This window comes from Eublepharis macularius, chromosome 10, assembly GCF_028583425.1.
Source record: "Eublepharis macularius isolate TG4126 chromosome 10, MPM_Emac_v1.0, whole genome shotgun sequence".
NCBI classification, from domain to species: Eukaryota; Metazoa; Chordata; class Lepidosauria; order Squamata; family Eublepharidae; genus Eublepharis; species Eublepharis macularius.
The window spans coordinates 27,518,652-27,544,719 of record NC_072799.1 but is presented as its reverse complement, the minus strand read 5'-3'; the positions used below and the strand labels follow the sequence as shown (position 1 = coordinate 27,544,719).

Genomic DNA, 26,068 nt, shown 5'->3' with positions numbered 1-26,068 from the left:
AATGGGGAAAAGCTCTTGGGGGGAGGGAAATACCCCTCCCCAAATTTCCTGGCCTTCACATCTCTAAGCAAGTAGCTCTCAACTCCCCAGTAGCAGTTTTGGACTCTGGGTTAGCTGCAGGTCTTCTTTTCTTGGGAAACGAACTCCTTTAATCTATTATTCATCTCTTCTTATTGTTTGTAGCAACAGTCAATGTCTGGTAAGGGAAAGGGTGTCATAATGATTATGCCCAACATGAAGCTTTCTGGAAGAAAGCTACACACATACACAAAATACGGGTGTTGCTTCACAGAAATCTCTTCCACTGCTAGCATTTTTGTTCACAAATGCTAGCATTTTCAAAATTATTTGTTAGAAATCAGTTTCTGGATCTTTCTGGTCACTCCTGTTTTGAGTTTTTCAAAGTACTAGGAGGTAGCGTAGGTTAATATGCAAGCTTTTGTTAATAAACTTCTTATGTATGAAATAAAGCCTCTGGGAAGCTCTTGTCCTCATTTTTAAGTATCTAGAGAAGAGATGACTTGGCAAGAAGAATAGCTGTAGGGCTGCTAGAAAGAGCAACTTCAAAAGTTGCATTTCTTTGTCTCCTCTTTTTTCCTGTTAAAGTGTGCCCCCCTCTCTTTGCTTAAGCTTCAATTAATTTTACACGTTTTATGTGAGCAATATAATCCACCACTTCGCTCTGTCTCTCACACTGGGCTAAAGTCTTCTAGAAGTGAAGGGCAAGGAGAGAAACTGATCCTTACCTGTGCCGCTATGATAAAGCAAACGGTATGATTCTTAAAGCATCACAGATTCTAATGCTAGGCCCAAATAGGCAGGCACAACAATGGGATCATTCATCTGGTTCTGAGGTGCCTTGGGGCTAACAGAAGACAAGGAGAATGAAATGCAGCCATACTGGCCTCAAGTGCAACCAGTCAAAACTACCATGAAGGACAACAGTCATGTAGTTTCCTGCATAATGCTTTTTGGACCAATGAATATGCTGCTTCAGGCTGAATCAGATCACTGTTGCATCTCCGCCATTATTTTTTCCGCAAAAGGTCTCTTCTAGCTCTTCTGTCAGCAAACCCTTCTAACTAAAGATGCTGGGGAGGAGATGAGCCTGCGTGACATTAAAGTCTTGCCTTCCATTAGCAACTGCTTGTGCCTCTCCAGGCAAGTTCACCATGCTTACGAAGGGACTCCTGTACAGAAGAAGACAGTTTTTAATAGTTCAGCCATTAATTTTATGCAGCACAGTAGTAGTTGTTTTCTCAACTAGTAGCACAAACAAGTTAATTGTCATAAAGCTAATTAAATGCACTCTTAAACTTTATTAGGAAATACTTAACATTATAACATACTTTACAAGCTGTTAAGCTTTGTCTGTTCCATCCAGATGAATTCTGTTTGTGCTTTCACTTTTCAGTCATTAAGAAATATATTAGAAGTGTGAGCTTTGTGCAAAATGTAGAAAACATATCATTAAAATATATGTGAGCCTTTGAAAGAACAAACATCATCAGACATTGATGTCGTATTTAATGCCTTTCTAAAGAGGAATGTGGAGTGTTCATCCTTGATCAACTTTCTTCTCTGTTTTTTCTTCTTTTGCAGTGTGTGCTGTACTTGTGGGCCTTGAAAATTCTTTATCCCAAAACACTGTTTTTACTGCGTGGGAATCATGAATGTAGACATTTAACAGAGTATTTCACATTTAAACAAGAATGTAAGTATGAGTCAGAGTTACTACTTGTGTTTGTTTTGCTTTTGGAGGTGAAGTAGAAAAACATTCTGCAATACAATTAGAAAAAAAACAAAAATAATCTTTAAATTTGCAACTTTAATGAAACTGTTTTTAAAGGAAATTAAATCCATGGTTGTTTAAAATATCTAGCCCCTTCTGTAATGGAGATATGCCTCAGTAATTAAACAGGCTATAGCCTTTTTTATAAAAAGAAAGTTGGGAATTCAAAGAACCTAATACACAAATAGTTACAATGTAGTAACAATAGAAAAATACTGTTTTTGATTTAAAAAAAACAGAAAGCCCCCCCTTTTTTCTGGTGGCAGGGGAAGGAAATAACCACTGCAGGAACAGAAGTAAGGAAATGGCTGCTATATGGATGGAACCAGGAAAATCTGAAGTTTTCCATCCATATGGCATCCATCCAGGCTTTGGGTGATCTTTCCCAAAATTCTCAGCAAAGCAGAGTTGGGAAAAATAGGAGAAAAGCTGGGGAAACTCCAAAAGAGGCATGAATGCACAGTGCTGTAGTGAAGCAGGAAAGAAAACCACTCTCCAGCAACATTGAACCTGGGTCAAATAATCTGTGTAGAAACTGTCTTTGTTCCCTGCCATTCTGGTGGCTTCAGTAGTGTGAACGTATAATAAAAGGGACAGCAATTTAATCCCTGTAAGAGTTCTGTGATAAAAAGTCATCCTTTTTTTGAAAGTTGGGGGCAGGAAGTGGGAAGATGTTGAGTGGGAGGGAATCTACGTGTGCAAAGACTCAGGGGAAGGCATTATAGCATAAAACACCTCAGATAGGAAGCAGACAGTTGGATATGGGCAAATGCTGAACTCAGGAGACTGCTCCATTGACCTGTATGTCATGTATGACTTCGGCCATCAGCAATCAGGAAATAAGTGAATGTATACTGATATTGTACACATTTCCTTAAATCAAACAACTGGATGAAAATAATTTGAACAACTGATAAGTTACTGAGTTCTGAATACAAGCATTTCAGATTGAACAGCCTCATTCGTTTCAAAATGATGTTTCTGAAAATGATTTGTAAAATGTAAACGATTCTGTTCTGACCTTCCGTTGGGATGTAAAAATATATGACAGTAAATGAAAGACAGATTTTTTTTTAAAAAAAGAGTTATCTCTATAGTCATCATAAAAGATTAGTAGACAATGTGATTTTTAAACAAGTAGCTTTAAAGGTTGATTAGCTGTACAAAATTTAGTTTTCACTACTACATATTTGGTTGCAGAGTAAATTTGGATTATTCTGAAGGTCCAGGGCTTAGTAACTTTGACTGATAGAGCATTATGCTTAGTGCAAAATCAAAAAGAGTCCAGTAGCACCTTTAAGACTAACCAATTTTATTGTAGCATAAGCTTTCGAGAATCAAGTTCTCTTCGTCAGATGCATGGTACAGAAACTGGTCAAATTTAGAAGAGGAGGGGGGAGGAGGGGAGGAGAGCGAAGATGCAATTGGGGGGGGGAGAGGGAGGATGCAACCAAAACATTCCTTAGTGCAGTATGCTTGATGTTTTCGCAGAATGTTTTAGGGGCAAAGCGGGGGAAATCGAATGGGGCAGTGGCTTGTGTACAGGGCAGCAAGATCTGCTTTGGTATCAGGGTTTCTATCTCCCTGCCCTTGTGTCACAGCTCTGAAAGGCAGTCTAAAATGTAAGGCCAAACATCATTTACTTGAGAAGGGAATTTTTTCAGTTTTTGTATTAAGGATCTTAATAGCTGACAAAGGTGATGGAATACAGAAGGCTAGGCATGAGCAGTAGTGGAGGGACTTAAAAAATTGGGGGGAGGTTTCAAGATTTTGGTAGGGGCATGATTTTTGTTATCCCAAAATTTCAGGAGTGTTGAAAGCATTTTGGAAATTAGTTCAGGGTCATTTTGGGGGTTGGGAATATTGGCACTCAAAGATAATTCCCTTAAGAAAACAAAATTAAAATGTAATTTTTAGTGTGCACACAGCACCCCCACCCCCGGCAAGTCATCAAGAACAGCATGTGAAGAAGGAAGAGAGACAATCAGTGGAGTTAGATCTGGTTTACAGACTCAGAGGGCAGGTCTACTCCCAGAACACGTCTCCTGTCCACTGAAAACAGTAGGGGTAGTCCTGGACTCCAAGTCCAGACACCAGGTCTTCCACTGTTGATTCCGGGGGTCATAAATACTAGACCAGATGTATTGCCTATTGGAATCAGTGAGAAGTATTGGTTCCAGAGACAGAGGCCATGCCTATCACCTATAAAGTTTAAAGGGCCTTGACAACATCAATGCCACAGCACATCTTGGGTGTATACTCTCTTTCCCTTCCCCCACCTATGCTGCTCTACCACATGCTGCCTTCCTAAACCCCAAAACACTCCCAAAATTTGTGATGGGGGGAATGTTCCATGTTTCTCAAATTTTAAGGAGTATTTTAGTTCACAACCCAAAATTAAACAAGCGATTTCAGGCGTTATTTTGGTTCAAGTATATCTGAGTGTATACATGTTTATATCTTTGTCCTTCATGTGTTCAGGGTCTAGATGTATTGGTATGCGAGTGAGAGCCCAAGGTAACACTTGTGCCCAGTCACTTGTAGACCTCAAAAGCCAGAAGCCTATGCAATTCAAAGCCAAGTTTGGATTCTCAGATGGTCACTCTTCCCCTTTTCAGTCCCCTTTTCTGATACCATCTTAATGTCCAAAAGGTAAAATAAAGTATTCAGAACGTGTGTATGATGCCTGCATGGATGCCTTTGACTGCCTTCCCTTGGCTGCTCTGATGAACCAACAGTTCCTGTGTGTGCATGGTGGCCTCTCTCCAGAGATCAGCACTTTAGATGACATCAGAAAAGTAAGTTTGAATAGTATGAATCTAAAATGCCACTAATTAGATGATTTTAGGAACAAAAATGTTCTTTACCCACTGTTAATATATGTAAGATTCAGTTAAGGTACATGGTATGTGGTTGCATTTTCTTGTTGCATTATGACTCCTCTCTTGCTCTTCGTGGCTGTGCTGAAAACTTAGCAGTTTGTATTCAAAACAAGACTCTTTAGAAATAAACTGAATAATTCATACTACTACTTCTTTAAAAAATATTTTGTTAGTGAATTGGGTTGTTGTGTTGGTTTACAGCTAAATTTATTTCCACTTGACCGACACCTTGATCCAGCCCCAGCAGTGGGTATTTACAATAAAGGGGATTTACGCATGACTAGATATGTCAGAATGTGGGTGGGGATGCAAATCCAAATTCTCAAATGATTGATGCCTATGTCACTGGATGCAGTAAATTATTCTTGTGCAGAAGCCAACTTCTGAATTCAGATCTCCATATTGGGATCATGTTGCTAATATTTACCAGCCACTTGGCCTACTGCATTTAAAAACAGTAAGATACTGTCTTGTTTTCCTTAATCTGAAGTGGGGGAGATATCTGCTGGGAAACAACAATTGTTTCCACACACAGTACTTGCTATGATTGTGGCAGCTGTAGGTGCTGCTAGTTATAGCCGTCAACAAAAATAACTGAATACAAGCTGAAATGTTGTGCTGCAAGATGCATCCACAAATGTTTGCTTTTTTCTACTTCAATAGTCTTAGTGGAGTCTTCCGTATTGGAATAACGATGTTTGTGTGTGGGCATGCTAAAAATGTGAAAGCCTCGGGGGGGGGGGGATTTAAAACTTTTTTTCCCAAAGTGGGAAAATTGGGAAGTTTTAGGGAGCACTGGAAAAACTCCTATGACCGTGCCAGCATCGGAGAGCCAATGTGGTGTAGTGGCTAGAACCCTACTTCACAGGGTTGTTGTGAGGATAAAATGGAAAAGAGAAGAATGATATAAAGTTTATATTATAAACTGTTTTGGGTCCCCATTGGAGAAAAAGGTGAAGTTATAAATGAATTAATAAATAAATAATGACAACAACTGGAACTGACATTGTAACACATGCGTGTGCATTCACACACTAGAAAGGTAAGGTTTCTGGAAATTTTGAGGACATGGAATATTTAAAAAAATATATATTGGGAAAAATTAATATTTATGCAGTATTTACTTCCCTATCAAACCTATACTTTTGCTAATTTAGCAATGTGAAATGCACCATTTTTGTTAGCATATAAAACTATACTAGCTGGCATATTTATGGAAATCAAAAATTAGCTTCTACAAGTAAAATTGCAAATATATCCAATACAAGAGAGAGAGAGCACACTGCAACCCTGTGGCACCTTAGCACATATGTCTTAATTTTTCATCTGAATCGTGGTAAAAATGAAACTGGAAATTGCAAAACCAATTTTGTAGTAAAGAAAAAAATATGTATTATTTGGACAGACTCTTCCAGTCACAATTGACAAGACTACTAGTTAGGGACCCCAGGTCTCTCACTATGACAGCAGACTTTCCAGGCATCCCATCTGTTGCCCACTAGAGCCTCAAAGACTGGCAAGGGGGGAAATAGGGTGGCAGCACAGAGTACCACTTCTGACAAAAACTTGGAAGTGAAATCATGTAATTGGGGGTGATGCTCTAGAATTCACCCAAACGTCTATGGTTTAAGCCTAGCTAGAAGTCCTGTCTTTCAGGTCTGGATGAGATGGATTTTATCCAAATATTACACATTTTTTCTTCACTACAAAATCTGTTTTCTACTTTCAATTTTCATGTTTACCACTTTTCATATGAAAAATTAAGATATATGTGCAAAGGTAATTGCAATGTACTTTCTCAGGTTTGAGGTATATGTGCAATTTTGCTTGTAGAAAGCTTAATTTCCATAAATATGCCAGTTAGTTCAGTTTTATATGCTAAGTTATAAATGATGCATTTCATATTGTGAAAATAGCAAATAATTTTAGGTTTGATAGGAAAGTAAATATTGCTTATATTTTGTGGTTTAGTGGGTAGAATATCAGACTAGTATGTGGGAGACCCAGGTTCAATCCCCCACACGCCTAAATGCTTGCTGGATAACCCTGAGCCAGTCGCACACACCCACACAGAGTCTCTCTCTACATGAGATGCCTCAGAGTATATTCATTAAGTGTAGGGAAACAAAATGGTAGCCAGGAAGCATAGTTTAAAATGGCTGAGCCGGCAGAGATTGCTCCTCAAAGGGTTTGTTAATTTCATCTTCACCTCCCTGAAGGCTCTGTCAGTTTCACCTCTCCAATCTAAAACTGCAAAGAATGGAAATGGGCTGGAGCTGCCTTCCAGAGCTAGGCTTGGACCTGGAGAGGTTGTAATGGGCTGAAGTTTCCTTTTTGGCATTTCACAGACCTTTCACACAGCTCCAATGTATAGGAAAGTCTTTACCCTCCCGCTGGCTCTCTTTTTAATTTACCCTTCCCTGCTACCATTGCATCTCCCAACTTGTGTTCTTCACATGTCAGGTGTCTCATGTAGACAGACTCCCAGGCTAACCTATTTCACAAGGTTGTTGTGAAGATAAAAGGGAAGAGAAAGAGAAGAATGATGTAAGCCATTTAATGTTCTCATTGGAGAGAAAGGCAGGATATGAATGAAATTTTTAAAAATATTTCCCCCAAATTTTTTTTTTATTAAATTCCACACCCTTCAAATTTCCAGACATGTTACCTCTCATGTGTGTTTATGTGCATGTGTCTCCGGTAGGATGACCAAATTGAGCCTAATTTATCACTTTATTCTAGAACTTGATAGAGCATAATTTCCCATTGATGTTTATGGGGGCAGTGCTTCATGAGAACATGCTGCTCCTATATTTTGCAAAGGGGAAATCAGTTTGCGCATACGGGACTATCTTATGGCCTGTCACTGTATTTTTCCTTGCACTCTATTTTGTCAACATGTTAACAGACTTGGCCAAATGGTCTGTAATTACACTAATTACTTGAAATGTTATTGAGTGAAGCAGTTTTTTAAAGAAAACTGCTGCCTTTGTGAGCATATGAAAAGCTGCCTTACCACAGTATTCTCAAGATTTTCCAATCTTGTTGCAGTAAAGCAACCAGCTGTGGAAAGATGAATAAAATCCAGCAAAAGTCTTTGAGGACATAGAGAAGGCTTATGTCTTCTTCTCAAGAATTTTTCCTCTTGGATAGAATTTCTAGAGAAGTACTCCCCTGATCCTGAATTAATATGGTTCCAGCCCTCTTCCTGTTGGAGTTAATAAATGTTTTTCTTAATGCTGAAATAAGGCTAAGTAGTCTATAATTCTCTGACAGAGACAAATAGGAATCCTTATATATGTACTAGCATAAAACTTTTCTGAAAAATCATGATGCTTTTCTTTCTTATGCATGAATGGATGAAAATCTGTTGTTCCATAAAGGAATAACAACTTTGGCTTTAGCTGTTTGTTAGAAAGGCCACCCAGCAGCAATTCCATGTAAGGCCAGCAAGTATAAAGCAAGAGTGCTAGTGAAGGAGAGGGCTAGGGTGACACTGGTCTGCACTGTTGTTTCACCAGCCAGGACAGGAGTGTGTTGCTGTGCAAACTATGGAGAATTCCAGGCCATCTAGACTCTGCTTAAAAACCTCCAAAGAAGGAGAGCCCAAAGGAGGAGAGCCCACTACCTCCTGAGGAAGCCTGTTCCACTGAGGGACCACTGTAATTGTCAGGAATTTCTTCCTAATGTTTAGCCGAAAACTCTTTTGATTTAATTTCAGTCCATTGGTTCTGGTCAGACCTTCTGGGGCAACAGAAAACAATTGCACACCATCCTCTTTATGACAGCCCTTCAAGTACCTCTCAGTCTTCTCCTCTCCAGGCTAAACATACTGAGCTCTTTCATCCTTTTCTCATAAGACTTGGCCTCCAGACCCCTCACCATCTTCATTGCCCTCCTCTGGACACGTTCCAGCTTGTCTATATCTCTCTTAAAATGTGGTTCCCAAAACGGAACACAATACTCTAGGTGAGGTCCAACCAGAGCAAAGCAATACCATCACTTTGCGTAATCTAGACACTATAGTTCTGATGATACAGCCCAAAATCACATTTGCCTTTTTAGCTACCACATCACACTGCTAACTCATGTTCAGTGTATGATCCACTAAGACCGCTAGATCTTTTTCACACATACTACTGCCAAGACAAGTTTCCCCCATGCTATAATTATGCAGTTGATTTTTCCTAACTAAATGCAGAACTTTGCATTTATTGCTGTTGAAATTCATTTTGGTTGTTGTGGGTTTTCCGAGCTGTATTGCCGTGGTCTTGGCATTGTAGTTCCTGACGTTTCGCCAGCAGCTGTGGCTGGCATCTTCAGAGGTGTAGCACCAAAAGACAGAGATCTCCCAGTGTCACAGTGTGGAAAGCGACTGTGGAAAGTGTGGAAAGTCCTTTCCACACTGTGACACTGAGAGATCTCTGTCATTTGGTGCTACACCTCTAAAGATGCCAGCCACAGCTGCTGGCGAAACGTCAGGAACTACAATGCCAAGACCACGGCGATACAGCCTGGAAAACCCACAACAACCATCGTTCTCCGGCCGTGAAAGCCTTCGACAAAAGAAATTCATTTTATTTGTTTTAGCCCATTTTTCTAGCCTGTCAAGATCATCCCGTATCCTGACTCTGTCATTGATCGTATTTGCTATTCCTCCCAATTTAGTATCATTTGCAAATTTAATAAGTGTTCCCTCTATTCCTTCCTCTGAATCATTTATAAAAATGTTGAACAAAACAGGTCCCAGGACTGATCCCTGAGGCACTCCACTTGTCACTCTTGTCCAAGAGGATGAGGAACGATTAACAAGCACTCTGTCAACCAGTTACAGATCCACCTTACAGTAATAGGATCCAAAGCACATTTTACCAACTTATCAACAAAGATATTATGGGGAACCTTATCAAAAGCTTTGCTGGAATCGAGATAAATTATGTCTACATCATTTCCATGATCCAGCAAGATAGTAACTTTTTCAAAAAGAGAGATAAGGTTAGTCTGGCATGACTTGTTCTTGAGAAACCCATATTGGCTCTTACTAATAACAGCCATCCTTTCTAAATGCTCAAGGACTGACTATTTGATGATTTGTTCTAAAACTTTTCCAAGGATAGACATTGAGTTCACGGGTCGAGAGCCAATTTGGTGTAATGGTTAAGAGTAGAGGTGGGCACAAACCGCAGCATGAACCAAAAAAAACACACGAACCAGGCCAGTTCGTGGTTCAGGAAAATGCGGTTTGTGGGGCCACATTTTCCACGAACCCCACGACTTTTTTAGCCCAGTTTGTGCGATTCGTGAGCAGTTTGTGACCCCAGACACGCTGGTACTGCTGACAGCCCCATTCTCCTGCTGCTGACAAACGGCAAGAGAAGGGGACTGTCAGTTTCACACACCCCGCACCTGCTTCAGCCCATCGGCTGAACCCAGCGCAGGGTGAGTGAAACTGACAGCCCTGTTCTCCTGCTGCCCAAGCGGGAGGAGAATGAGAGCTGTTAGTCTGACAGACCCCGAGCCGGGTTCAGCCCATGGGCTGAGGCTGGCACAGGGTGAGTGAAGCTGACAGCTCCCATTCTCCAGCCACTCGGGGGACAGGAGAACAAGGCTGTCAGTTTCACTCATCGCGTGCTGGGTTCAGCTGGTGGGCTAAACCCGGCGCTGGGTGAGTGAAGCTGACAGCCCTGTTCTCCTGTCCCCCGAGTGGCAGGAGAACGGGAGCTGTCAGATTGACAGACCCCCACGCCGGCCTCAGCCCATGGGCTGAACCCAGCACAAGGTCTGTCAAACCGACAGCTGTCGTTCTCCTCCCACTCGTGTGGCAGAACAGGGCTGTCAGTTTTACTCACCCCGCACTGAAGCTGACAGTCCTGTTCTCCTGTCCCCCAAGAGTTTTCCTGTCCCCTGAGTGAAGCCGGTGCAGGGTGAGCAAAGCTGACAGCCCTGTTCACCTGTCCCCTGAGTGTTCTCCCCCATGGGCTGAACCCAGCATGGGGTGAGTGAAACTGACAGCCCAGTTCTCTTTTCCCCTGAGCGGCAGGAAAACAGGAGCTGTCAGTTTGACAGACCCCACACCGGCCTCATCCCATGTGCTGAACCTGGCGCAGGGTCTGTCAAACTGACAGCTCTTGTTCTCCTGCCACTCAGGGGAAAAGAGAACTGGGCTGTCAGCTTCACTCACCCCGCACCGGCTTCACTCAGGGGACAGGAAAACTCTTGGGGGACAGGAGAACAGGGCTGTCAATTTCACTCATCCTGTGCTGGGTTCGGCCGATGGGCTGAAGCCGGCGCAGGGTGAGTGAAGCTGTCAGCCCCAGATGGCAGGAGAATGGGAGATGTCAGTTTGACAGACCCCGCCCTGGGTTCAGCCAATGGGCTGAAGCCAGTGCGGGGTGAGTGAAACTGTCAGCCCTGTTCTCCTGTCCCCCGAGTGGCAGGAGAATGGGAGCTCTAAGTAGGTGTTAAGTTGTCCTAAAGGGCGGTATATAAATTGAATGTAATTATTATTATTATCATCATCCTTTTTCCCCTTCTTGAAGATGGGGACAACTGTGCTCCTACCTTTTTTCATCTTCATGCGAGTTATATGATTAATGGGGTTACTTTTCTTTGTTACGTTCTCATTTATGAGGTAAGAGTAATAGCCATGCTGAAGGATAGTACTGAGCTGCTGATTGGTGAGCATGCTGGATTGCATCTTGCAGCACATGACAGGATAAAACACCCTGAGACTTATTCCAATTGAAAGTTCAGATTTTCCTCTTGTACTGTGCATTTTTCCCTCATGTGCTCTTTTACCTTTAACATTATTGCCTTAAAATTCATCAATGAAAATGAGATCTAATTTTAAACATTAACACCAGGGCTTTTTTTCTGGGAAAGGGGGTGGTGGAACTCAGTGGGTTGCCCTCAGAGAAAATGGTCACATGGCTGGTGGCCCCACCCCCTGATCTCCAGACAGAGGGGAGTTTAAATTGCCCGCCGCAGCGCGGAGGGCAATCTAAACTCCCCTCTTTCTGGAGATCGGGGGGCGGGGCCACTAGCCATGTGACCATTTTCAAGAGGTTCCAGAACTCCATTCCACCGCATTCCAGCTGAAAAAAAGCCCTGATTAACACTAAAACATTTAAAATTCTCTTTGAATTTCAAAATGTTGTCAAACTTAAAAATTTTTCAAATATTTCATTCCAGCTAGTGTGCAACAATATTATAGATACTTGCATAATCACTGCATATGAGTGTATAAACCAGATTAGTTACACTAGTTTGTATCTGTGTATAAACATATTGAGGGAAGGAGTAGGGCAACCTTAAGGCTCCTGTGGTCTAATCTGGACCTGGCTACACAAAGCAACTCGTGATTTTGCATGGGTGTAGCTTCATCAAAGTGCATCCAGTCAGTCCTGGTCACTAGAAATGAACATGGAAGTGCATGTATGTGGGCTGCCGTTATTGGACCAGATTGATAATTAACAGTGGGGTTTTGCAAACATTGTAGCACCGTTTCATTTTTAAAACTACTGCTTAAATTTTGATATTTAGTTGAGACAGTTATGCATAGACACTAGAAACATGTTTGTCAAATACAAGATAGCGATTCAGTTTTTTTAACAAGCTATTTTTGATTCGAATTTAGGTTTGGAGCAGCTTCTAAGCATGGAATTTTAAATATCTAGTTTCTGTATGCTGCACTGATAACTTTATGTTCTATTTTATTGACTTTTTATTATAAAAATCCATCAAAAATATATCAAAATTAACAAGAATAACAATTTTTCATTAATTCCCCCTGGCCCATGATAAAAATTAACCATCTAATTTCTAGAAAAGAGAGGCTTCATATGCAGTTTCTAATAAAGTTCTTGCAACAATCAACTCCTGGCTGGTCACTACCCTGCCACCCACCCTAAGCCTCCCTTTTCACAGGTATGGGGCCTCCCAGGCAAATAAAGGCTGGGTCCACCTCAAGCCACCTGTCTAGCCTCCACTATAGCAGGCAGAGAGACCTGACCCCAATCCTCACAGGGTCCCCTCTCTCCTCTTCCAGAGACTCTACCAGACAGGCAGCCCATTCCTTTTGTTTACCTCCCCTCACCCAGCTAGCACCCAGGGCTATTGGGGAAAAGGGAACTTAGAGGTTACTGTCCCTATATATTCTCTGCCACCATTTAAACTTGGCCCATTTAATGTGACCCGAGTGTTTGAGGCCTGTGTTTGGGATATTTTCCCTCAACCGATTTCAAGCCAGTCGAGGTTAAACAAAACAAAAATAGACTTTATTTACAAGATGGATCATAGGAGTTAATGAATTTGAAACTAATAAACAAATTGGAGAAAGAATGTTTCAGTGTAACAGAAGAGATTAACAGACAGCTATAATAGTAGTAGTAGTAGTAGTAGTAGTAGTAGTAGTAGTAGTAACTGAGCTTATATACTGTTTTTCTTGACAGATTAGTGTCTCACCCAGAGCGGTAAACAAGTTAGTGTTGTTATTATCCCCACAACACAGCAAGGGCTGAGAAGAGTGGCTTACCGAAGGCCTCCTACTGAGCTCATGGCAGTAGAGGGATTCAAGTCAGTAGAGTGTTGTTTCACAGCCAAACCACTTAACCACTGTGCTATAGCTGCTGCCTCCTTTAACAGCAGCTCAAACCCTCCTCTCTCTCAGCCTCTCCAAAAGCCTTCTCTCCCTCCAACAGACACTAACTCTCATCAGCCCAGCATTCTGCTCATCCCCATTGGCTGTCGCTCAGGAGAGGCGGAGCTGGAGCCAGTCCTGTCCATCATAAAAGTCAACTCATTTGTCCTGTTATGTCATCATTATACAATGGCAGAATTTGTACTGGTATCACCGATGCATGCATGCACATTTTCGTTCTTACACAGCAGAAAGAGCATGAAAGAACCCCAGTGGTTAAATAGATATAGTGGTAGTAAAATGCTTAATCACAGCATTCCAAAAATGGATTCCAATTACTTTCAAATGTTTGTAAAGCTTACTTTTTTTGTAAGCAAAACAGTGTAAGAGGTGCCTTTCTGAATCACACTAGTGATCAGTCTAATCCAGCATCCTGTTCAGTTTTTTAAATGTGGTTACACCATACATATATACAAGGGGTTGCTTTGGTATAAATGTATGGTGTGACTTCATTTAGAATACTGTATACATTTCTGGTCATCACATACCTCTGTATGATGCATTGGTTGTTTTGTTTTCAGCCCCTTTCCAAATAATCCCTCACAAGATGATATTCCCTAGTTTTTCATCGCTACTACACACTGAGTCTTTTTTTTTAATTGAGCTATCACTAGTTACTACTACTTACTTAATTTATACCCCACCTTTCTCCCCTGTGGGGACCCAAAGTGACTACATCATTCTCCTCTCCACCATTTTATATGCACAGCACAACCATTCTGTGGAACGGGTTAGGCTGAGGTTGTGATTGGCTCAAAGTCAACCAGTGAACTTCCTTGGCTGACTGGTTCAAAGTCAATTCATGAGCTTCCATGGCAGAATGGGGATTTGAACCTGGGTGTTCAGATCTTATTCCAAAACTCGTCATCACACCATACTACAACCCCAAGATCTCTTTTACTTACCACCAGTGCAGATGTCAGCTACATATATTTAAATATGTTTTGCTCCAGTTAGCATCACCTTGTATTTACATTGAAGTTCATTTGTCACTTTAGTGCCCAATCACCCACTTTGGAGAGATCCACTTACAAGATTGTTTCCCCCTCTCAGGTCTCAACAGGGGGGGGAGTGGTAAGGCTTGGTTTTCCAAGCATGTACTGCCAACTAGACATGGGCATGATCCAAAAAAGAATCCCGATTTAGCTGATCGTGATTCCGCGGCAGCGCCGAACCCAGGTACCCAAACCTCACCGATCAAGTCCCGTTTCCGATACAGAATCGGGAATGAGGAAGGCCGACGTGGGAGGGCGCCCCGTGGTTTCCAGCGCTAAAGGAATGGTGGGTGAGGAGGATGGTGGCCGCTGGGCCCGGCAGGCCCGTGGAGGCGGTGGGGTCTGTCCCCACGGGAGTGTGCCAGTACTGTCACGGGCAGGGGGGGGACCAGAGGAGATAGCTCCCTATTCTCTAATTCCCTATCCGCTGAAGCCCAAAGCTAAAACTCCCTCTCTCTCGCGCGCGCGCTTTCTGTCTGCAAAAGCGGCAAGTGAGAGCTCGCCTCTGTCCCACTCCACCCGCGAGCGGAAAGTGAAACTTTGTTGCGCAGCACATGGCTATTTATAAAGCCTGGGTCTGCTACGCAGGAGGGCTGTGTTTGGCCATAAGAGCTGCCTCTCAGGCTTTGCAGGGATGAGATTTGAGTGCCCATGGCTACAGAAGAACACCCCCTTCCCCCGCCCTCCCCTCTCTTCTCCCAAATGGACGAGACGGGCGCGCGCTTTTCTGGCTGCTCCGTGGTTGGAAGGAAGCCCTGCTGATCAAGGAAAGCTGGGCTTCCATTCGTGTTTCCAGGGCGACAGAAGGAGGGCAAACAGCTCCGGCATTCCCCAGGCTCCGTTTCCACGGGGCTCCGTTCCGTCGGGAACAGATGGCTGGCGCCAGACTGTCTGCAGACTGCAATCCCAAACGTAAACCGATCGATCTGATCGAGACCCGATAGAATGCCCCACCCGAGCGCTGAACCGGGAGCCGTGGACGGAACTGATCAGCCCGGTCCCAATGGCGCAAACGCCAAAATCGGGGCAATTTTCAGTCCATAATTCCGATCGTGCCCATGTCTACTGCCAACGCCTTATCAGCAGGTGCAATATGCCAGAAACAAGTTTGCTAAAAGCCAGTAATTTCCCACACTCTTGGAGTATATCCAGTTATGAAATTTGTGGATTTCAAGGCTCAAGAATATTTGGTCATAAAATTAGCTTAGCTATCTCTGTCTAAAAATTTCCCAGGACTCTAAAAGATGATTACCATGTGAGTGAGATGAACCCTGCTTTTACCAACTGTCAAGCAACTTCAGTTAGCTGGACAAAGTATTTTAGCAAGAGCCTTTAGGGGAGGTACATAAGACAGTTTCTTCTTGTGTTAAGTCTTACTCTGCAAATCTTGTGATTTATGTAAAGGCTGGATTATATAGCCACATTCTGAGCTCCACTTTAAAGAATCTAAATTTGATGCTTCCTCTTTCATTAAGTAATATAAACAAATTTTTATTGATTTTGGATAGCAAGTTAAACATTTTGATTTTTAGATATGATACAAAATGAAACTGTTTAGGGACTTCTACTTGTAGGTTAGATATTGAGATATAAAGCTGTGCTTCCTTGGCAATCTGCAGGAGAAAGTACCACACCCTGTTTAGGGACCTTTATTTAACATAAATTGTTCATGAACATTTGATTTTATTTTAGATGCATTATAGTTAAAATGCATGAGCTCGAGTTCCTTAAAGGGTCAGAAAAGGCTGGTGTTACAGGTCCTTTGCATTGTTTGCCAAGTATAGGAAACTGTTCTTTAGCTGAGACCAGTTTAAATGTGGCTATTCCCACATACAAACCCTACTTATAGATTATAGCAAGCCCATTGCTTATAGCAACGCTCTACATTGCTGCCACAATCTCTTAGGTCAGCACAGAAATGTGCAACAACTAATCATGTCAGTGTGTAGTATGTGAACTGCAGTTTGTTATAGTTCTGAGGTTCAGCTCTAGCAAATTGCAGGGAGCAGGATGCTAGCTGGATGCTGATGTACTTTTGCTATTATCACCAGTATAGAGGCAGTATAGGGTTCTCCAGTCTGTGACTTTTTGGCTAGTTTTCATGCTTCCTGAATCAATAAAGTAAGAGATACAGATATATCCTTAGCCGTTCTCTTTGTCTTCTCTTCTTCTTAGTTAGATCGATTCAAGGAACCCCCTGCATATGGACCCATGTGTGACATCCTGTGGTCAGATCCCCTAGAGGATTTTGGAAATGAAAAGACTCAGGAACACTTCACTCACAACACAGTTAGGGGGTGCTCATATTTCTACAGGTAAGAAGTACGTTTTATTGTTCAATATGTTCTCCACAGATGTGTTGAACAAGCTCTGTGAGATTTCAGATTTTGCTTGGGAAATCATGGTGATGGTACCTTTAGTGCATTTAGTTCTTGGGTTCCTGTAGCATAGTAGTTAAGTGGTAGAGATGTGAATCGGCATTTTGCTAGTTCAAATCCCACTACTTCCATGAATTCAGTAGGTGGCCTTGGGTAAGCCAGTACTCTCAGCCACAGCACAGTTGTATTGTAAGGTTAATAATAACACTGACTTTGTTCACTGGTCTGATACACAAATCTGTCTAGAAGAGTGGTATATAAGCACAGTTGTTATTATTATTGTTTTTTGTATATTCACAGAACTCCTTCCTTTTTTGTATATTCACAGAACTCCTTCCTTAAAGTCAGATTTATTTGATAGTGTTTAAAGGCAATGGATACTAGTGATTTTCTGTTTCATAAAAAGTAATTGTATTCTCTGGTATGAAAATATACACTTTTCTAAGAGTTAAGACATTACCAAGAAGGATTAAGACATTACCAAAGTAACAAATATTTTGTCAAATTAACTAATAATTCTACTATTACATCTCTTCTTTTTTAGAAACACTTTTTGTGGATAAAGCCTGCTTTACTATGTGCCAGCATGCCATGTTAAATGTTAGGTGAAACCAGCTTCTTAAGAAAATTTAAAAAATATGTACTTCTAGAATAGAAAAAAAAGTTATTTTGTTGAGTCCACTTCAGTGATGATGTCCTATATGTGGGCATCTTGGTTGCAGTGGCTGTTTCCAGTGACATTTCTGAAGATATCCCATATTGGGAAGAAAAACCATAAAATGGTGTGGTAGCATTGGTGTAGAAGATGCTAGGAAAATCTGTTGTCCGCTACATAACCTTATATTGCACAAAGCAGATCCTCCCCTCTGATGTAGGCATTCAAAATATGTCAAGACACAACAGACTGAAATAATGAACTTCCGAGTGAGTTCTAGAAGAAGCATGTATTGACAGATGAATAGTTGATCAGTGATTTAGTTTCTTCTGTTACTGACTTCAAGAAAGGCTCTTTGAAACACAGTCTTTCCCCCTAACTTCCCCCTACCTGGATCCAGCTGGGTTGGATCCAGACGCAAAATTTCCAGCAACAGTATGTGACTTCCTGTTTCCCCTTACCCTACTGATCAAAATGCTGATCCTAAGGGATAAGGAAACCTGTGGAACCACATTGGAGGAGGAAGGCTGCAATGGGAAGGGAAAATAAGTGGAAATGGCCAATTTAGTCTCGATCCAATGCAGTGTATTTAAATTTTAAACACTTAAGTATCTGCATGTATAAAATTCCACCAATAGCTTCATATATGTATTTAAGATGCTGGAAAGCACAAACAAGAGAGTTAGGAATGAGACAAGTAAACTTTTATGCATTCATGTTGTGAACTCAGGATCTGAAAAAAAAATCATTAATCTCTACCAGGTATTACCTTTTACTGACAGAGTAGCGCTACTGTAAAGTAGTAATACGTTATTTAAGTAGTCTAAAACAAAGGAATAATACAATGTGACACGCAGTATGTAAAACTATTTTTTCTAGAACAGAAGTTCTGAAACTTCCTTCTTCCCTTTGTCTGTAGACGCAATATTAGCTTCAGAAGCCTTTCACAGTAAAGAGGATTTTGAGCCTTTCTAGATTTCTAGACTTTACATTCAGCTAACGCGAGTTGGGCCTGTAGGGTCTTACCCTTACCCTTTGTGAAATGGTCTGATTGCGCTATAATATATCTGAATTATTCACTAATGTAAATACTGGTTTATCTGAATATGCCATATATGTATGCATGAATAATTCCGAATATGTATTTTCCAGGTATATATTCAATATTCCAGAGCAAAATTGCACACCCCTATAAATGACCCTTCTGACAAAGGATTCAGTCCCTCAAAAGGTTTAGGAGACCCACAAACAGAAGTTTAATTTCTTTCATATTATTTGCGTTCTTGGTTTCTGTGTGTTCATAAATCAGTTTGCTAGACTATGCTTCCAGCGATTAACAGTAAAATCCAAGAAATTTCATTTAAAGCAAACACTGTGAACAGTCTACTCAAGTAAATTAGTAGATTCTACCAGCATGTGATAGATCTGATCATCTTAAATTTGATTTTATTAACAAATCTGGTTTAATAGAGCATAACCTGGCTGCGCATAAATATTTTCTATATTTTGGGGTTTTGTTGTGGTTATATTTGCCAGAGCAAGAGCTGAACGAAGCTTGAAAACTCGCTTAAATCTTTTATGTCTAACTTGCTTCCAAAAATAGATCTTTCTACTTTGAGTTTCATAATCTTTCAGCAGTTTCAACAGATGCACAAGAAGGAAAGGCTTTTGTAAGAATGATTTACTTGGCATGTTTAGAACATCATTTGTTATATCACCACCTTGTGGTTTAAATAATCCAGACTACAAAATGTTTTTTTAAATGATAAAACAATGACTCAAAACTTGTAAGAAGATCCAGCTGTTAAATATTCAAAATTTTGAGCCATGATCAATAGATTCTTATTCTCAACCCGTCACATCAAATTAATTGATGTGAACGGGTACAATTTTAGAAATTCAACATTATTTTAGTGCAAATCCCATGAGAATGTAAAGGGTGGTGACTGGCACCATAGAGTTTTCACAAATTCTAGAGCGTGCTGTGGCATCATACCATCACCACGTGCCTTGATGTCCAACTGTTCCTCCGGCCATCTATAGTGAGAAATCTGGCAGCCCTCTTTTAAGGGAAAGCCCCACCTCACATCCACAGAGGAGGACAATAAGGGACAAAAACTGTAAATGAAGGGGGTAGAGTAAATGGAATTCAGGCCTTGTTGCTATTTTTCTCTTATGCTTAATCCTGGCTACCCCCTGTCCCTTAAATGCATGAAGTCAGTATAATATAGTTGGAAGAGGTGTAGACTAAGACTTGGTGTGACCTCCATTAGAATCCCCACTTATCCGTGATCTTCATTGGGTGCTGTGCATCAGCTCTCCATAAACCTTATCTGCCTCTCCTATCTCATGTGGGTATGTGAATAAACTGGCACCAGAAGATCCTGTGTATCCCTGCCCCCCCCCCACATATTCATTGGAGGAGGGGTTGTGGGGGTAAAACATAATTTTGATCTATTGGCCTTTGACTGAAATACTTAGTCTCCTTTCAAATTTTAACCCAAATGTTGTCTATTGCTGCCCTGACTGTGTAAAGCAATGTTGTGGCAGCAGTTTCAAACAGCATTTACATGTGTTTATGAATCTTATAGGAATTGTTGAGACCAATTCAGAGAGCACTGCTTTTTCTGGCAGAGAAAGTGGCTACCACCACCATCAGGTCATCAGGGTTTTTGCATTTCTTAAAGAAAAATCAGAACAAAAATATCACTGTAGTGCTATAGTGTGATAATGATGAGTCTGGCAAGTTTTCTGAAATCTTAGGGATTTTTTAAAGTGGCCCCTTCCATAGCAGAGATATAAAAGATATCTCCGTAACGGAAAGAACTAGAGACTTACTTTAGAAAGAAAGAAAGAAAGAAAGAAAGAAAGAAAGAAAGAAAGAAAGAAAGAAAGAAAGAAAGAAAGAAAGATCTCCAATTCTCTATCGAACACTGCTGTTCTGCTGTGCAGGATCTCCACTTGATTGTTCAACTTCTTTACCTCTTCAGAGTTTGTTTTTTCAAACAGAACCTTCAATATTTTTAATTTCATTAAATTAAAATAAAATTCATAAACTTGTCTTCCATTCTCTTTTCAAATGAATCTATTTTATCACCTAGTTGATCAAAGAGTTTTTGCATCAGATCTGTGGATGTAGGAGTGTCTGTAGAGGTAGGTTGTTTTCTTGTACCTTGAGACATTTTCTGCTAGATGGCTCTCTTTCTCTATGAACTGGGCTTTTTTTCCTGCCAGAATGCTCCTGAACAACATTCTGACACCTTTCTGTGTGTGGTGGCCCCGCCCCCTGATCTCCAGATGGAGATCAGTTGCCCTGGAGCAAATGGCCATTAAGTTAAGCCTCCTCCTGAAAGGGAGGGGAGCACACACAGCAGGAGGGTGGGGAAATGGCCTGGAACAGGCCGCTGCCAAGTGGGATACCACTCCCCTGCTTGGCAGTGGCCCAGTCCTGGCTGAATCAGGCCTGAAACAGCCTGGTATGGGCCACTGCCAGGTGGGAGAGTGCTCTCTCACGTGGCAGTGGCCCATTCCAGCCTGATTTGGGCCCGATCCTGTTTGGGCATGAAACAGCCAGGATCAGGCCCAAAACGGCCAGAATTAGGGCACTTCTGGGCAGGAGAGTGCTCTCCTGTGCGGCAGAGGCCATTCCAGGCCAATTTGGGTCCAATCCAGGCTATTTCGGGCCAATTCAGCCCATTTTGGGCTGAAACTGCCCAAAGTGGTCCTCTGCCAGGCATGAGAGTGCTCCCCCACACCGCAGCAGCCCATTCCAGGCCGATTCAGGCTCGATCTGAATCGGGCGTTTCATGCCAGGCATGAGAGTGCTCCCCCACACCGCAGCAGCCCATTCCAGGCCGATTCAGGCTCGATCTGAATCGGGCGTTTCATGGAGCCACAGCTTGCATGATGATATCACTTTCCGGAAGTGATGCCATCACACAGTCCCGGGGACTCTGTGCATGCGCATTTGGTGACAGGGCACCACCTCCTCCTGGAAGTTTCCCCAGGTGAGAGCTCCCCCACCTCTGTTCCCAGAAAAAAAGCCATCTATGAATAATCTGTCAAGTCTTTTTACAGATAGTGTTGTTTTCTGTCCACTGTGTTTACATTCCAGTCCCAAGTTTCAAGGTCATTGCTTCTTCTACACAGTTTTATTTTAAGCAGTCCGGCCAAAACACTTTCTCCCAATACAAATTCACAAATTACAGTGAAAAACAATTATTTATTTGTTTGATTTCTACCCCATGAATGGGCTCAGGGCAGCTCACAACATTAATAAAATACAATAAATTAATCATAAAACTATAAAATCAGTAATAATCTTTAAAAGTCATTAAAATCGTCCCGGCGCCGTACCCATAGGCTACTTAAATAAACAGTCGGGAGTCTGTATATAGGCATACATATGGGCATAGCACGTGGCTGAGGGCAGTCCCAGAAAAAGTAGTGGTCCTAGGTGGAAGAGGGGGGACACCTGCTGGTCCTCAGCCCAAGGCCCACCAGAATATCTCTGTTTTACAGGCCCTGGTGAATTGTAACAGGTCCTGCAGGGCCCAGATTTCCAGCAGGTGAGCATTATACCCGCCTGGGGCCAGGGCAGAAAAAGCCCTGGCTCTGGTCAAGGCCAGATGGATGCCCTTCGGGCCGGGGACCACCAATAAGCTTTTTGGTTCCCCTTAGTCAGTTAAATCTTTCCTTCTCATGTGTAGTTTAAGAGCTTTCTGCTAATGATATATCATCAATCTTCTTATCTCTCTTAAAAGGAAAGGAAAAAAGAAAGTTCTGGAAAGCAGAGTATTATCTCACCACACTGTAAATAATTGTGTCATAGAGTTGGTTAATTCTTTGAAGTTCTTAGATTTAAGACTTGAGGGTAGGCTTGCCTTTGAACTCCAGTTGTAGCTGTGAGTAAATATTTTCTCCCGGTCTCCAGATGCCCTAATTTCCAGCCACCACCCAGGACAAACTTGGGCAGTAAGACTTTCAGCAGAGCTGTCTAATGGAGCACAAGTGGACAAACGCATGATGCCTCCTTATCCAGAGCGATTTGTCAGCTGGAGTTGCATCTCCAGCCATTAATCAAAGCTACGTTGTCTCTCCCAGCACGGAAAGCTTCAGGTAGCCATGCCCTCTCATCTACCTTTATGGTTAACTGGAAACCCCTAACTGGTTTTCTGCGTGAGATGAGGAAAAATGAACTGATGATTTGTGGTTTTGATTTCTAAGAAAATAAATTTGGGAAAAGTAAAGAGAAGGGGGGCAGTAATGAAAAGGTAAATTTTGGAGATATTAAAATTAAAAGTATAATGTTTGTTAAAATATGATAGGTGTTGTAGAGAAAAATGGAAAATGAAATATATATATATATATTGTTATTTTCAATCTTTGTACTTTTTTCTCTTTGTATTCTTTTTTTCTTTACTTTTTTATTCTATTTCTTCTATTTCTCTGCCGTTTTTATTGGACTTTTAATCTTGTTAATAAAGAGCCCCCCCCAAAAAATGAAAGATCTGTTAGCAACCAGCAGCTAAAGCAGTTGTGTCTGAAATGGCACAGAAAATTCACTAGCAACCAGCAGGCAAAATAGTCTACAAAGGTTGTGTGAAAACTGCCTCAGTCTCCACCAGGCAGACTGTGTCCACATTTTTATTAGTTCAGCATGTACATTTATTCATTTAAAGGGGCATGTTCAAATGTTAAAAAAGCAGGATGAGATGTTAAAATGTTGGGAAGCCATTTTAAGGTGGAGGTTAGTGATATTGCCAATTTCTAGCTACTAAATGCTATGCTCACTGTCTTCCATTGAAAACACATCAAGCTGATTACCTTAAGCTTGACAGGGAGTGTTTACAAAAAACCATAGTGATTCACTTTCACAAGTAGTTCACTGATCAAATTATACCTCCATACATCAAATAGGCCTGTACACATCTGAAATGACAGGACTGTGTAGTACAGTCATTTGCCAGAAGAGAGAACTGCTAGTTTGTTTTCTGCTGCACTTAGGAGATAGTGGTACTGCAGCTATTAGCTCAGCAGGGGGCAGGTCACACGAAGTCCCACCAAAGCCAGTGGGATTGTACCCCTGACTAGCCTGGCTTCTCAGCCCAAGCCACTTCTGTCAGCTAAAGTTCAAGCTTCTCCTGCCTTTCAGTTCTCTGCTCACCATTGTATGTGTTCTTTCTGCCTTCCTTCATCTCCTCCAGAAAGCTAGGTGTGACAATGCAAAGTTGGGAGCACTCAAAACTTCACTATGACCAAGAGGTAGTTACCTGGGTGCAAGTTTGCAGCCATACATGAAAGGCTTTGTTTAGAGTATGAGAAACTGAGGTTATGTTTAGAATTCACTGTTTAGTAGGGAAAGGATGTAAAATGTTAACAGAGGAAAGGGGCAACTCTGTGTCACAATGGTAAAACTGTTCTGCTAGTGTTATACCTTTATAAGGATATGAAATCTGCCATAATGAGAGTCCGGTATAAATTACTGCGATGAGAAGAAAGTGCTTGCCAAAAATTTTAAAGCAGTAAGCTTTTTCAAATTACTGGCAGATCTGTATCTAAAATCTTCCTTATTTCATATTACCAACAGCTCCTGTAGTTATATAACTAAAGCCAGTTACCATAGCAATCTCAATATAATGCCTGTGTAGTGAGGATACATAATACATTCATAGAAAGCATTTAACCCAATGTGGTTAAGGGAAGTAAAATGCTTGCAAACCAGTGTGATTGTTTCCTGGCTTATTACAGATGAGGATCCTCTCATCTCACCTGTATTCCATTCTCCTGCTTTGTGCCATTTAGAATACAGGTAAAATGTTGCACTAGTCTTGCTGAGGTTTCATTCCCTTCCTGTACAACCACCCTCCCCCCACATTCTGGGTGTGAGAGATTTTATTTCAGATTGAGTTCTGAAGGTAGGGGTGTTGAAGAATAGCAGTTTTGCTATGTTGCACTGACAAAATAAAATACAGAGAGCTGAACATGAGCTAAATAACAGGGCTGCTGTCTCTTCAGTCGATTTCTGACGTGAAAACAAAGCCCTTTCTTACTCTCGTTTGTGACACACTATAATCTGAATGATGAATACTAAACTGAGGTTAGCAGTGAAATGTCTGGTGTCAGTAAGGATTTAGTTTGCACAGGGGAAATTAAGGACCTTCAGACCTTCGTGTATGTAAGGACTGGTGTATGTGTAACTCGCATCATGCTGAAGCAGCTGAACACAGCTCAGTCCTGTGGGAAGTTTCTGTGCTGTGGCTATAGAGCACTTTACCTTGTGGGAAATCTCCATAACTCCTCCTGACATGGCTGGCAGTTGCCTTTGAGGACAAAGAAACACTGTACAAGATGCAGATAGCCCACGTGCTCAACTACTGTATATGTTATACTGCTGGATCTGAACATTCACCATAAAGAATCTGTTTTCAATGGCCTTTCTATGAAGAGTGGAATGAAGTAAAGCAGTTCTTTGCTTTTGAGAAGTGGTTTTTTTCCACTTCCCCACAGCATCATGATACTTCTGTGCACCATCCAAGGTTTCCTTAAATTTTCTGCAGTCTTTCCTAAACCTGTTTTGCTGCAGTGTTCTGAGGAAAATCACAGCAAGCCCGGGCTGGCCACCATAGAATGTCTGAATTTTCCCAGTCCCACACACACCAAGCAGCCATTTTCCCTGCCCCTGTGGCAGCCATTTTACACACTCTCACACACCCTTGCCATGAGGAGGCTTTTTGAGTTTTTTTAAAAGTCAGAAATAGGTATATCTGTATAATTATTGTTTTTTAAAAAAATCGGGGAACCCTGCCATACTGCAAGGGGAGGGTAGCCGCCATGGGGACTGGGACAGGGAAAACGTAAGGAAACATGTCATCTGGAAAGTCTTACTGTCACTGCACTACAGCCACAGTTACAAAGGATATTCCAAAGGAAAGCATCACCATGTGGAACCAGGGTTTTCAGGTCTCTTGCTATGGTGGGACATCCCACTGGCAACCCACTCTTCCTGCCGTTGCTTCTTTGGGCAGTGGGACAAAAAACCCTGCCCGAATTGCATGTGACATCACATCACTCTACGAATTGATGGAAACTCTATGGTTTACCATGGAGTTTCCAGTGATTGCTAGCGTTGGCTTGCAACTCTATGTAGAACAATCTTTTATGTTAAATATAATTGTTCTTTATCCATATTTTTAAGTTTCTGAAAGTAAAATTTAAAGTGAGGCTGGATTTCAGAGACCAATAAAATCCTTCATAGTCTCCAAATATAATAGAATTAGAGGGTCACCAACATTTCTGTGATAAAATACTGATTTATTTGAGAAAACTTTTGCCCTGGTTTATAGTATCAAGCTACATAAATGTTCTTTTAAAAAAAAAATCTTAGAATACCAGTAAGGCAGATTTTCTGAGAGAGAGGTCTGTTGAGTGTAATAGTTTCTGCTGATAAACCAAGGCTGCACTCAAGGGAAATTAATTTTCTCATTCACTGAAATTAAAAACCCTATGTCATAGTAGTGGCCATCAAGAATAAAGATCATAACATTACGAAGAAAAGCGTCTACCTGTCTGTGTGGGTACTCTGATGCTTTCATGCTAAGAAACTTAAAATCTACCTTGGTATAAAAAGATTCTGTGATATTTTTATCTTAAGTTTGCTACAGAAAAT

General features: G+C 41.5%; 1 protein-coding gene across 6 annotated transcripts in view; it reads left to right on the top strand.

Annotated features, from left to right (window-relative positions):
* Nucleotides 1–26,068, top strand: part of PPP3CA (protein phosphatase 3 catalytic subunit alpha) — a 233,395-nt gene that overhangs the window by 165,128 nt on the left and 42,199 nt on the right. For all 6 annotated transcript variants that reach the window (XM_054989910.1, XM_054989911.1, XM_054989912.1 and 3 more), the window contains 3 exons: nucleotides 1,603–1,714; nucleotides 4,445–4,590; nucleotides 16,543–16,682. In XM_054989910.1, coding sequence (XP_054845885.1) covers nucleotides 1,603–1,714; nucleotides 4,445–4,590; nucleotides 16,543–16,682 — 398 coding nt within the window. The remainder of the gene's footprint in view (nucleotides 1–1,602; nucleotides 1,715–4,444; nucleotides 4,591–16,542; nucleotides 16,683–26,068) is intronic.